The sequence below is a fragment of the Engraulis encrasicolus genome, chromosome 13 (assembly GCF_034702125.1).
Source record: "Engraulis encrasicolus isolate BLACKSEA-1 chromosome 13, IST_EnEncr_1.0, whole genome shotgun sequence".
NCBI classification, from domain to species: Eukaryota; Metazoa; Chordata; class Actinopteri; order Clupeiformes; family Engraulidae; genus Engraulis; species Engraulis encrasicolus.
Window position 1 is genome coordinate 47,763,864 of NC_085869.1, and position 13,650 is coordinate 47,777,513.

Consider the following 13,650-nt stretch of genomic DNA (forward strand, 5'->3'; position numbering starts at 1 on the left):
ACCTCAAGCCAAAATCTATATTCTTCCTTTTCTTCTATAGCCCCACACAAAGTGACCTACATTTGGCAGCTAAGTATGACACAGTTGACAGATCTCAAGCAGAACCGTGTGCGTATCCTTCCAGGGGGGTTTACTTAGCAGCATCGTCCATATCAGCTTGAGAGCCAGTTATTCATTGCTCTTGTCCATCATGCATGTGCCTTTCGGGGTTGCCTCCTGTCAAGGTGTGTAGAAAGTTAGATGACCTGGATTGTGTCCAGAAACAGGGAAACCGATAGCTGGGGACAAAGGGGTCAGTTGTCTAGGGCCCAGGGGGTGGTCAGAATTGGGTCCTCATTACTGTACATAGGCCTATTCATTGAGTGCAGGGCCCCTTTCAGATTACTTTGTCCTGGGCCCGGCCAAAGCTGTCAGTGGCCCTGTCCAGCACAGTGTGCCAGTTACTGTTAGGCCTATACAGTGACCTTGTATCAGATGTCTACATCAGATGGGGTGTCGCAGAGCATAAATGATATCCATTATATGCCTTCTAAATCAATTGTTGGCAAATTTTCATATACTGTAGGCTTTTTCACAAGCAAACTCTGTGCTGTTTTTTTCTGTTGACGCAACTACCGTTGATAACGTTTTATCTCATAGCCATTTTATCAAATAAAAATGAATAAAAATTGGGTATGTGAATGCTTCGCTTTACTGCTTTTCCTAGTTCCACATTTACAACCTCAAACTAATAACTAGAAAACTGTCTTCCAGTATCATACCGAAACGTGCACATGTATGGTAAACGGTGTTGAAATATTACAATGAAACGCCCAAATGCTCGTGATCACAATTGTGTTGCAATGTCATAGTGAAGTGTCCAAATGTATACGATGGCAAATTGTGTTGCAATATTATACTGAAATGTCTAAATTCATGTGATGACAAATTGTGCTGCCGTAGGCTATTATACAGAAATGTCTGTGCATGTGTTTCTTTTTGTACGATCTACTAGACCTGCAATGGGTTGCACCAGGTTAGGTCAGAACAACTGATAAAGTGACAAAGTGCATCTGGCAGTCGGTGGATGGGTCCACTCAACAACATAGTGCTACTGTGCTGACAGAAAAAAACATCAGAAAAAGAACATCAGGACATGGTCATTTGGCAGTTTCAACCACATCATTCTGTTTGTCCACGCTAAGTGGCAGCCCCCTGGCAAACAGTTTCACACACACACACACACACACACACACACACACACACACACACACACACACACACACACACACACACACACACACACACACACACACACACACACACACGCACACACACACACACACACACATGCACACGCACGTCTTGTGGCATTAATTGAATTGATGGACAGTGTCTCAGTAATGGAATTCTCCGCCCCAGGGCTTGGTCGGGATGCTCTTATGGTCATTCAGTGCACTACTTGCAAAAGGACATCATGGTAATTTCTTAGAGAGCAGTCCATGAAAAGGCATTTGACAGACTCATTTTAAAAGCAACATCATAAGACTACATCAGCAGTGACCCATAGCATCACTTTCACTTGATGGACTGTGGGGGCACCCTAAAAGGTTTGGCCATTCAACTGAAAGTTGCCTGTACCTGCAAGGCATAGGATGTGCATTTTATGCTTTCTACATGTATGTTGTTTTATCAACCACATTAGACAAACGATGACACATCTTGTTGGAAGAATTTGATAACTGAAATTATGTTGCAATGTTTGGAAAATAGGTACCCTATTGTTTCAAGAGGTGTATCCTGGCAGTGTTAAAAGGCATTAATACACAGTGCAACCTCGTTATCACTGTATGAGTGCTATTGTATTCAACCATGTTTGGAACTGAAAGTGTTATTTAAAGTTTATTTTGCCTGAAAGCCTGATTCAGAGCAAGTGGCATCAAGAAAGGCAGGCAATGCGCTTATCTTTACTTATCTTCAGTCCCCTGAAGCTTTTAGAATGATAACAGCTTCAAACAAAAGACACTCCTCAGTGCTGGGAAAATATGCATACAGTTTATTTTTTCATACAATAGCAAATCACTTAGGCCTATGAAAAATATAACATATTTTTCTAGTTGTTTTCATATATATATGCTTAGATTCTGTAGCAGGTGGCTTATAGTGTCAGTGTGGAAATAATAACACCTTGCCTATTTAATCAGATATTAAACATAGTCTTGCTATTTTTTATTTTCGTCTTAGGTTTTGCTTACAGTCTGTAGCAGGTGGCTTAATGTCATGCAGTGTCAGCGTGGCAGATAATATATGCATATGCCTTGCTTATCGCACTTAGACTTGCATATGCCTTGCATCGCACCATCCATGCCAACTATCCAGCCATCTAGCCATCCATTGAGGTAAAATATGTCCAGTGTTGTTTTTTTTTATTTTTTATTCCTCTTCGGTTTTGCTCAAAATCTGTATTAGCAGGTGGCTCAATGCCAGTGTACATGCGGCCGATAATAAGATGCTGTGCATAGCTCTAAGCCACCATCCAAGCAGGACCACTGACAGCTTTGGCTGGGCCCGGGACAAAATCATCTGAAAGGGAACCTCACCCAATCCATACAATAATGAGGACCCAATTCTGAGTACACCTCTCTACCTGGGTCTGAGACAATTGACCTCTTTGTCCTTTCCTGTCGGCGTCCCTGATCCAAGCACAACAGCCAGCCAGCCACATGCTCTATGGCACAGCAGATGGCTCGAGAGCAGTGTCAGGCTGCTTGTAAGGTAAATAAATATATATCCAGTGTTAGTTACTTTTTCTATTCTTCGGTTTCGCTTAAAATGTCTAGTAGCCTCTTACTGCAGATGGGGTCGCCGGCGGGCCTATTCACTATTTGCTGAAAGTAGTCAACTACATCATAACAGCATTGCTATGGCAGTATGGAGAGTTTTAAGTAACAGATTAAGACATAGCCATTACAATTTTGGTGACAGTAAGGTTATAACATAGGCTCTGTGCTAAGGGGTTAATGCCAGTGTCAGTGTGGCCGATAATAGAGTTTATATATGTATACATTGTATGTGCCTTGTACAGTACTTGGCCACCATCCAAGCACACCAGTGGCCAATCCAGCAGATGGCTCAGGGGCAGTGTCAGGCCGCTTGTAAGACAGCTGCGGCTGCGGCATCAGCAAAAGGAAGAGATGGACAGAAGCCAACCAAGCAGAGGAGGACAAGCACCGACACCCCCCTACACTACACATACAGAGCACCCTTCTTCTTTACACCGCAATCATGTCTGTCAATGCTCATCACCCCCAGCTATCGCCACGATTGGCCTCTGAACCTCCTCTAAAATGGCTTCCTGTACAAATTTGCTCTTCTGAGAAAACAAATATGCCTTTATGACTCTCAGCCAGGCCAGTTCACACCTTGACATGTACGACATGGTTGTGTGAAAAGGAGTTGGGCTACAGTTTACTCTACAGAAATAAATATACGGTGCCTTCTGAGTCCCACATCAGAGGTTCCGACCAACTAGAACAGAACATGTCAAAAGAACAGATAAAACGTCTTTCAAAAGAAGTCCAGTTACCCACAATTAAACTCTCATGACTAATGATGGGTAAATCTAAATCTTCATAGATACTGTATCTGTTATATATTGGCACAGGATTGATACACAGAATGAAATATTAGTGGTTTGACGCTTAATAAGTGGTTGATCCTTGATTAGATGTGAAATCCGGGAAACTCCTATACTCCCATATGGACCTTGTTACTGTACTGACATTCTGTCTCCACATTGCTAAATTAATTACTCAGATCAAAATTCACCTTTGCTCTCACCACACATCTCTGTTGACGAATTGTGGAAAGTATAGTCAGCAAATAACACAAGCTGTCAGAGAGCAAACATTTTGGGCAGGAGGACATTGAACTGATAAGAAAAAGGTGTGCTATTGCAAAATCCTTTGAGAATTATATGAGAATTGGGAAATGTGGTGACTAAATGAAAAAGCTATAATGAGGCCCAGCCGTTGCTTAGTCGGCTGGACACTGGACAGCTACACGGGCGATCCAGGTTTGATTCCCGACGCAGGTCATTTATCGATCCTCCCCCTCATCCTTGGTCTCTCTCTCCCACTCAAGTCAAGTCAAGTCAAGTTTTATTGTCAATTTCTTTACATGCACTGGTCATACAAAGAATTTGAAATCGAAACTCATTTCCTGTCCCACTTTTCACTATCCCGTCTAAATAAATCTGAAAAAAAAACATTAAAAAAGAAAAAGGTAAATGACCCACAGAATTTCCCTTGACCACAGGGACTGGCTGTTATGGAGACGTTAAGATGTATATCAATGACTGACTTGACAAGTGGATTTGATTTTTGCCACACTATTGAGTCAGCACATTATCCATTACTGTCATAAAATGATAAGATTAGAGAGAGAGAGTGGAGGATTCACATCCATAAAACAAGTGTGTGTGTGTGTGTGTGTGTGTGTGTGTGTGTGTGTGTGTGTGTGTGTGTGTGTGTGTGTGTGTGTGTGTGTGTGTGTGTGTGTGTGTGTGTGTGTGTGTGTGTGTGTGTGTGTGTGTGTGTGTGTGTGTGTGTGTGTGTGTGTGTGTGTGTGTGTATGGTTGTGTGCGTTCATGCGTGCACGTGTGTGTGTGTGTGTGTGTGTGTGTGTGTGTGTGTGTGTGTGTGTGTGTGTGTGTGTGTGTGTGTGTGTGTGTGTGTGTGTGTGTGTGCTCTACTACTACTTCTACTTCTACTACTACTAATAATAAAGACAATTCTGCTGCTGATGATGATTATAGGCCTATGAGTGTAAAGGGCTTGGATGGCTGTGTTGATTGTGGCTTAGTTCAAGTCCTTGTTTGACCCTGGACTCTATGTGCTCTGTGCCAGTCGACAGCTACCCGTTCATCACCATTAAACCAGTGAGGCGGCAAAGATGGTCATGAAATGTCAAAATATTGACGTGTTATGGCCATTAACGCTGATACGATTTCCAGCAGCTGTTAAGTCTGATTGGCCATTATCCTCTCGATGATGTCTTCTCTAATTAGCCAAGAGGTCAATTATGGGGCAATAAATCCTTGTGTTTTGCCAAATACCCAGTGTGATGATGAGTACAGTCACAATGCTGCAGTCTCATCACATGCAACCGTAATTTCCCCATCTGCTTTTTTTCTCTCTAATACATGCAGGGTTTTATTACGTGTAGGCATAAGTACTATAATAGGCCTGCATGACGCCATGCATGCCACAGCTGTCAGTAGACTGCCCTCTGCTGTTTCTCTTTAACAAGAAAAGAAGTTGGCTTGCTTGCATAGAACACGACTTTTCTTTTTGGAAAAAGGCAAGTAAAACACTGGAACACTGGCTTATGCATAACTGTTGTGGATGGCATGCTCCTAAAGTAATTTGGGTGCAGTGACTGCAAGAATAACAGAAATGCCTCCGCATGTTGTAAAAATAACAATGATCATTCCACCAAAAATATATATTAAAAATGACCCACTGGACCAAGGTTGCTGAACACCTACTGGTAGAACTACTCTGAGCAATGAAACATGTCCTTTGATTTAGTAATTATAATAAAATAATAGTCATTTTCTTATGCGTGAAGAAGGTCACTTACATGCCACACCACGAGATGGCGCTCTAAAAGTTTAACCAACTGTTGTCACATTTCATCAAACCACAAAGTAAGGTCCAGAACAACACACGCCCAGAGCCTAAAGCTTCATTCATTCAGTTGTCGAGATAAACTGTGTCAACATTGTATTACTATGTAACTAACGATGTTACTTGCCACATACGAAGCCGTTACATTGTAAATCACGCCCAACACAGCCTTCACAAAGCTGTCATAAGGAGGAGACAGACTGAAGAGGAAGCCACTATGCCAGTCTGCCCAAAGAGCAGAAAATCTGGAAAGGATACCGCAGTAAGTAGCCTAAATTCTATCAGTAAGTCATTATGAAGAAGAGCTGAAATTGTTGTTCCCTTGTTTGGTGTCTTGATTATACAGTGCATTCATACTCCACTGTGTAGGTCCAGGGAACCAATGACAGCAGCGTGGTGAGCAAAGTGTCTGCAGCAGCCTATGGTTACTTCCGAGATGATTTCCAGCGTCGGTTTGTGTGCAAGGTGTCACGGCGAGCCCCTCTCATTAACAGGTGACTGTGCAAGACATTGGCATACTTGTGTAAAGCAAACAGCCAGTGTAGTGTAGTTTATTGCAATATTGCTCTGGGAGACAAATGTGGTCTGTGTATCATCTCTGACAAAGTCAAATGTGTGTGTGTGTGTGTGTGTGTGTGTGTGTGTGTGTGTGTGTGTGTGTGTTTTCCCTCAGGGGTTATTATGTGAGGTGGAGGGCTGTGGATCATTGCATCAAGCTGTTTCTCCAGGTTACTGCAGGTTGCAACAGAAGACAGGTGAGTGAACAACTTTCAATGTGTAAAGCCTAGTGTATATGCCCAAAGACTTCTACAAAGCATTTGGCATTGTTTTCTCATAATGTCCCCCAGTAGCATTGCAACTTTCTTTTCTTTCTTTTCTTTCTTTCTTTCTTTCTTTCTTTCTTTCTTTCTTTCTTTCTTTCTTTCTTTCTTTCTTTCTTTCTTTCTTTCTTTCTTTCTTTCTTTCTTTCCACAGATGCTGTCGTTAGGTGCAGGATTTGACTCTCTCTACTTCCGCCTGCATGAGGAAGGGGTCCTGGAAGGGGTGACTGTGTTTGAGGTGGACTTCCCTAACGTGGCCCAGCGGAAGGCAGCCCTGATTAGATCAGACCCTCAGCTGAAAGACTGGAAGCCTCACCTATCCCATAACTCTGGTACAATCACTTTACAGAATTCAGAAAGGAAAAAGACTGGGGGGCTGTTGAGATATTGAGTGATTGTTTAGTAAACTTTCCATAAGCTTGGTTATGTGCATTTTGATGCATCAATGCACTTGCATCAAGTAGTATTCTTTTGCTCAGTTATTTGTATCCAGTACCTGCACAAGATACAAATCTACCCGTTTACTTGTGAAATGTTGTGGTGTGTTTTTTGCAGCAGGACCACTGCACTGTATGCCTCTATGGTGTATCCTATCCAATAGTAATGCATCTATGAAATGGTAGTCTATGTAATAATGACATGATGTCGGGTTGTTTTTTTGCAGCAGGGCCACTGTATGCCTCTAGTGAAGAGTACCGGCTGCTGGGTGTGGACGTGCGTGAGGAGGGGCAGGTGCAGCAGGCTCTGTCTGCGGCCGGCTTCCAGTGGAGCTGCCCCACCCTACTGCTCTCAGAGGTGGTGCTCACGTACATGGAGACACAGGAGTAAGGACACGTCTTCCAGCAATAACCCTTTCACTGTGAAGTCAGACAACTTCAGTTTTATATATTTATATACAACTATAGTTTTTTATATATATTTGTTTTATTTATACAACTACCATTGTCGGGCAGATCACGTCTATGCCCTATTTTGTAGAATTCTTGCACACCTCCTTTGACCAGGTGCGAAGGAGTGGAATCCCAGGGTCATCAACGTTAGAGACAAGAAATCTCCCGCACACTATGAGACCAAAATGTTGGAAGTCAACGCTGCAAGAGTGAACAGTCAGTGTGCGGGAGCTTTCTTGTCTCTAACGTTCATGTCTATGCCACTACGTAGATGGAATACCTGCTTTGAATGCTACAATGCTACACGGATCCATTGACTTTCACTAGCTTAGCGACATATTCCCTCTTTTAACTTGTCTTAAAGCAAGACAACGCTTAACATGAAAAATAAGACACTTTACCACCTTTATAAACCCCAGACAACGATTTTAACTGTATTCAGCCCCAAAATAGTGGCATACCCCTTTAAGTACTCGGAGGTGTCTGGCATCGCGTGAAAAAGGGATATTGCTGTGCAGCATGATTCTCCCAAGTCAGTTTAGTTAGAAGTGTGTAATTATCTTTATTTTGTAATAACAAGGAATAACCAGTCAATAATAATGAGGTCTTGTACAGTGTAAAGCTTTTCTGACAGCTTCTTAACCATGTACAGTAAAAACCCTACTTGACTTTTCTGTGATGCTCCAGATCAGACCGTGTGATTGGCTGGGCGGCGTCGCACCTGCCAGAGTCCATGTTTGTGATGTACGAGCAGATCCGTCCCTCGGACCCCTTTGGCAGGGTGATGCAGAGCCACTTCCTCAAGCTCAACTCCGCCCTGCACGCCCTCACCAGCTACCCAGACCTAGCGGCTCAGAGGCAACGCTTCCTTAGCAAGGTGGGGACTCTTGCAGCACTCGCACAGACATGTTAGCCACAGCTGTGTGTGTGTGTGTGTGTGTGTGTGTGTGTGTGTGTGTGTGCGTGCGTGCGTGCGTGCGTGCGTGCGTCATCTGCCTTTGACTAAATGTATGTAAGCATGTGCTATATAGTTAGTACATGTACTGTATATGTGCAACCCTTGGGATGAATAAATTATACTTTACTCTACCTCATACTCGTTGTCAGTATGTTGACTTCACATCTTTTTTTTAATCTGGCAAAACATTGAACATAGGCAACATCAGGAAGTATATACACAAATTTCCGTGATTATATTTTAATGGTCTTTGGAACATATGGTCAACCAAAAGGTTAGGATGTTGTAGCTGAAGTGTCGTACGGTTGATTTCTTGTGTGCGCACTCTTTAAAAAAACAAAACCACAAAAACCTTTTATCTGTTTCATGTTGTACAGGGCTGGGAGCAGTGTGAGTGTCTGGACATGAACCAGTTCTACCTGGGCCTGGTAGACCAGCAGGAGAGGAGCAGGGTGGAGGCACTGGAGTCTTTTGACGAGTTTGAGGTGAGTTAAAAAGGTGCTTGATCCAAAGGCCTATCAAAATCAAACGAAGGGAAATTATCTCTGTGATGCCTAAAAATGACCTTGCAGGTCCAAATGTTGTCTGATAAAACTGGCAGCAGAAACGGTGAGCAGAGATTTTTTCATGTTTTTAAAGTTTTTTACGCAAGTTTCACCTTCATCTCATTTTTCTCTCATTATGCTTATTGCAAACCATTCATTCATAAACAAAAAGCAAAGCCTTGGACAATGTGTCAGCCTCTGTTTCACAATATATTAAGACTTAATATATTAACTACTGTTTATCATTTTACTGTTTATGATTTTATAGAAGTATTGTTTTAGAGTCATATTGTGTTCTTGGTAACACTTAACTTGATGCCGGCATTATACATATGACATAACAGTGTCATAACAATGTCATGCACGTGTCATAAACATTATGTCAATGTCACAACATTTTATGTATGTTGTCATTAAGCAGTGTTTCTCAAAGTGGGCTGTAAGACCCCCTGGGGGGGGGGGCATCGGCGGGGGGGGGGGGGGGGGGGTGGGCGCGGAGGCATCTCAGGGGGGGCGTGTGACATCTGATTTAGGGTTTTTGCCCCCCAAGGAAATGATTTCCTGTCTCGCCAATAAGTCAATAAGTTTAAAGCCCTCACCAACATTATATTATTAATTGTCATGAATTTGAATAGCATAGGAAATGAACACACATCTGCATTCGACTGCAGTCCCTCTTTGTTTAATCTCACCAGTCACCTTTCCTTTGATTCTGCGCGGCGGCTATCACAAAATCAGTCTGCGTGCGTACTGCTGTTGCTTGGGGGGCTCGGAAGCATTCAGACCCTCTGAAGGGGGGAATGATGGAAAAAGTTTGAGAACCACTGCATTAAGTAAGGTTCATGGTAAAGACAGCCTAAAACAGTGTCAACTTTTCATGACCATAAAGCGTTTGTGACCTTGACATAGTGATTATAACTAGTCCATGACTGTGTCGTGGCACTGTTATGACACTGTCATGACGTATGACAGTATGATGTATGACGGCAGCGTTGAGCTAAGTGTTTTTTTGTCTGCCATCAGGAGTGGCACCAGAAGTGCTCCCACTACTTCATCCTGACGGCCACTAGAGGCTCCCTGGCCACCCAGGCTCTCCTCAGCCCTCCAGCAGGTACTGTGCCATCAGAGAGAGTAGAGAGAGAGAGGATCTGTTGGCCCATTGTTTCCGGGTTCTACAATTGCAAGGGGTAGGGGGGGAAATCCCCCTTTAGGCAGACCTAAGGACTGTTCTATTCAATGCTAGGAGTATTATGACACGCCCCTTTAGGCAGACCGGAACCTGGTCATGTTAGGTGCCCATAGCAACCTATTACAATGGCATATCTCTATATACTTAAAGAATCTCTGGTGCCATCATGTAGCTTCTAACAAAGTATCCTAGAGTCAGTCACGTCCCAACTTACTAAGGTCAGGTGAAGGACAAAAGAAAACGCCTACATGAAAGTGAAAGTTAAAATGAAAGCTCACCTGGGAAACTCCCATTGGCATTACTTTAATGTATCAGTAAACATTTCAGATTTAATTTCATTTGAACTGAAATGTGGAGGCTACTGTCATTAATTCCTTGTTGCAGCAGTTAATACTCACTTTTATCTGTTTAATTGATTTAGCTTTTTGAATGTTCCCTCAGCAACCCCTATCCCTCCCCTGAACCCCCAGCTGGCGCCGGTGGCCTTGAGGGTGTTTCCCCTCCCTGGTGGTGGTGGTGACCCAGGTGACCCGTGCCACGTGGAGGGTCTGGGCATGGCCTCGGCCCTGCTGGAGCCCCACCTCCTCCTGGTCACCGGGGGCTTCGGGAGGAGCGGCAGGGAGGCTGCTGTCAAGGTGATGGTCCACGACCAGGGGTGCTGGAGACTGGCCAACGTGGAGGTGTCGGCAGACTGGGGTAAGCTGTTCCCGTCTGACTAATTTGAATATATTTAAAATATTTTATATGTTAATGAGGACTTGAGAAATGTGAATACTTAACCTGCTCTCAGAATAAGGAAGGTCAGGTTAAGTAAGAACTGAGTGCTCTCAAAACATATTGCAAATATAAGCTAATCCTTGTGCTGTTTAGGAAAATAGTTTCAGCCAGTACCGTACAATTGTGTGGTTTCAACTAATACTTAAAGTAGCAATGGAGTAATGAGTGTTGTTCTTGGTCCGTTATCCCATTAGGTGCTCGACTGTACCACTCGATGACAGCGGTGCCTGGCTGGGGTGCCCTGGTGTTCGGCGGGAGATCATCGCCCCTCAAGCCGTTTGGGGACATTCTCAGAGTGACCTATGACTTCGGTCAACGCAGAGAATCCACTGCCCCATCTTTGACAGTGAATGTGGCTCTAAAGGAAATGGAATGCAGTGGCTGTCTGCCCCAACCAAGATGGCGACACACAGCTACTTTGGTCAGACATAAGGGTAAAACTTTCAATTTGACAATACAAACACAGATAATAACACAGTAAATGGGTCAATGACATTTAATCCATGCCATATTGGGATTGTCTGTGGTTGCACTACCCAACTGTCTGCCAGAGTATTCCTGCTACTACAGAAATGCCATTGACCCAAATATGAAAAGGGAAAGGAGAAGATGGAGCATTAAATGGACATGGTGTACTATTTGTCTGGCATTTTAACTTCTGACTCCGTATGTCTTTATTTGTTTCAGGCCAGACTTTACTGTTTGTGTTTGGAGGACGTACACAGCTGGAGCCAGCCCTGGCTGATGTTCACTTCCTTGATGTACAGACAATGCACTGGACAGAGGTTAGATGGATATTTGGAAATGATTTTCCTTGCACTGAGCATTCAGCTAAATATCAGAGGCTGGTTAATCATCTACATGTAACTCTTTTTGAGCATGTACATTAAACTTGATTATGTTATGTTTAGGAAATGTAATCTAATATTTACAACATGTAGGCATACTGTAAAGGTATCCAAAATGTCCTTCTGAAATGTCTCTGTACTTACAGGTGCTGGTAAAGGGTTCCCCTCCAATAGGCCGGCACTCCCACTCCTCAGTTGCCTATGGGGACGGGGCAGTCATGTTTGGAGGTCTGGGAGCAGGCGGCGTTCCACTAGGAGACACCGTTTTACTGAAGCCCACGCCTGAAGGCTTCAGCTGGGAGACTTTACCTGTGAACCCTCCTGTAGCACCCAGGTGAGTAAGTTACTCATATGATCAAGTCAGGTGTACTTAATTATCAAATTCTTCTATATAACTGACATTATATTATGATGAGTGACATCCGTAGCTAACGCGTTCACTGCTGCTGTCTACTGGCGGGTGATGAGCATGGGGAAGTATGCACGCTGACTGATTAGTCCCTGTCGTGTAATTTCTGAACTTTTTGGTGGAGGCAATGGTGCTGACGGAAAACGGACCCACAATGCATTTCGAGATTGCCCTGTGCAAAGCCAATGGAATCAATCAGCGGACGGAACCAGTATGAAACAGGCGTTTAAGTGTATTTTTCACCTATTTTGCTGGTCTATTGTTTTATTTTTTCAAGCGATATCCTCTGAAATAGCAGCACCTGTAAGCAGAAAATCGTTTAAGATGGGCAAGCCTCCTTGATGCTTTGTGAAGCAGTTTTCTAACACCTAAATGGAGAGTGTGAACCCTGTGTCCTGCCTCTGTCCTGCTGTATTCTCAGGTACTCCCATTCTGCACATGTGATTGGTGATAAGCTTGTGGTAGTGGGCGGGGTCTGGCTTCAGACAGAGGGTGTGCCAGGCGTGGCAGTAATACACCTGAGCACAGGTGCAAGTGTGGAGTATGACCTGGACATGGTGAGTTGGAAAATTGCATTTTTCATATGTGAAAAGGTGTATCTTCTCCATGTCCGCCATTTTGAATTTCCAGAAATAGACATTTTTAGCTGACAAAACTTTCTGTACTTGGGACATACAAGTAAATGAGCAGCATCGTTGCAATACCTACTCTGGCTACAATCCTACACAGTGCACTTTTAAAGAATTACACTTTTACTGTAATATTGATTGAAAGACACTCAAAATAAGTGTAGGGGGGTTGATTGACCAGAGGGTTGAAGGTTTGAATCCTGCTCAATTCAGTTGCTAATGGCTGAAGTACTGTTGAGGTACATAAGCACCCAATGTTCTAGGGACTGTAACCAATACCCTGTAATAACAAAGTCACTTTGGGGGAAAACATAAAATAAGTGAAATGTAAAGTACTCCTGTTTCATCTCTCTCTCTCTCTCTCTCTCTCTCTCTCTCTCTCTCTCTCTCTCTCTCTCTCTCTCTACCTCTCTCTCTCTCTCTACCTCTCTCTCTCTCTCTACCTCTCTCTCTCTCTCTCTCTCTTTTTATCTCTCATCTCTCTCTCTCTCTCTCTCTCTCTCTCTCTCTCTCTCTCTCTCTCTCTCTCTCTCTCTCTCTCTCTCTCTAGGCCTCCATTCCTTGGCCCCTCATGCTGCATTCCTTCTGCTCTGAGCTGCTCGACCCAAAGAGGTCAGAGGTCATGTTGATTGGCGGCGGAGGGAACTGCTTTTCGTTCGGGACCCACCTGAACCCCCGTCCTGTGACTGTGGACCTGAGCCCAGTGCTCACGCAATGTGCCTCATCAGTTGTAGTGGAAGACTGATGGATAGGTTTCAGAAATGGACATAGTGACTTGACGCTTGCCTTCAGAGCTGTTACAGAGGAGCTGAACTGCAAAAGTGCACTTTTACTGAGCTGGAAAAAAACAAAACAAAAGCATGTGGCATTCATTGGGTCAGAAAAATTGAGTTTTATTCCAAATGATCCAGGTCA

General features: G+C 43.6%; 1 protein-coding gene across 1 annotated transcript; it reads left to right on the top strand.

Annotated features, from left to right (window-relative positions):
• Positions 1-3,996: 3,996 nt before the first annotated feature.
• On the top strand, positions 3,997-13,482 carry lcmt2 (leucine carboxyl methyltransferase 2). Its single transcript, XM_063212962.1, has 15 exons — positions 3,997-4,072; positions 4,887-4,918; positions 6,039-6,163; positions 6,343-6,424; positions 6,645-6,822; positions 7,155-7,314; positions 8,068-8,257; positions 8,716-8,823; positions 9,907-9,994; positions 10,514-10,768; positions 11,044-11,283; positions 11,537-11,634; positions 11,844-12,031; positions 12,528-12,663; positions 13,286-13,482. The coding sequence occupies exons 1-15, from the start codon at positions 3,997-3,999 to the stop codon at positions 13,478-13,480; spliced, it is 2,151 nt and encodes a 716-aa protein (XP_063069032.1). The 3' UTR covers positions 13,481-13,482.
• The last annotated feature ends 168 nt before the right edge of the window (positions 13,483-13,650 follow it).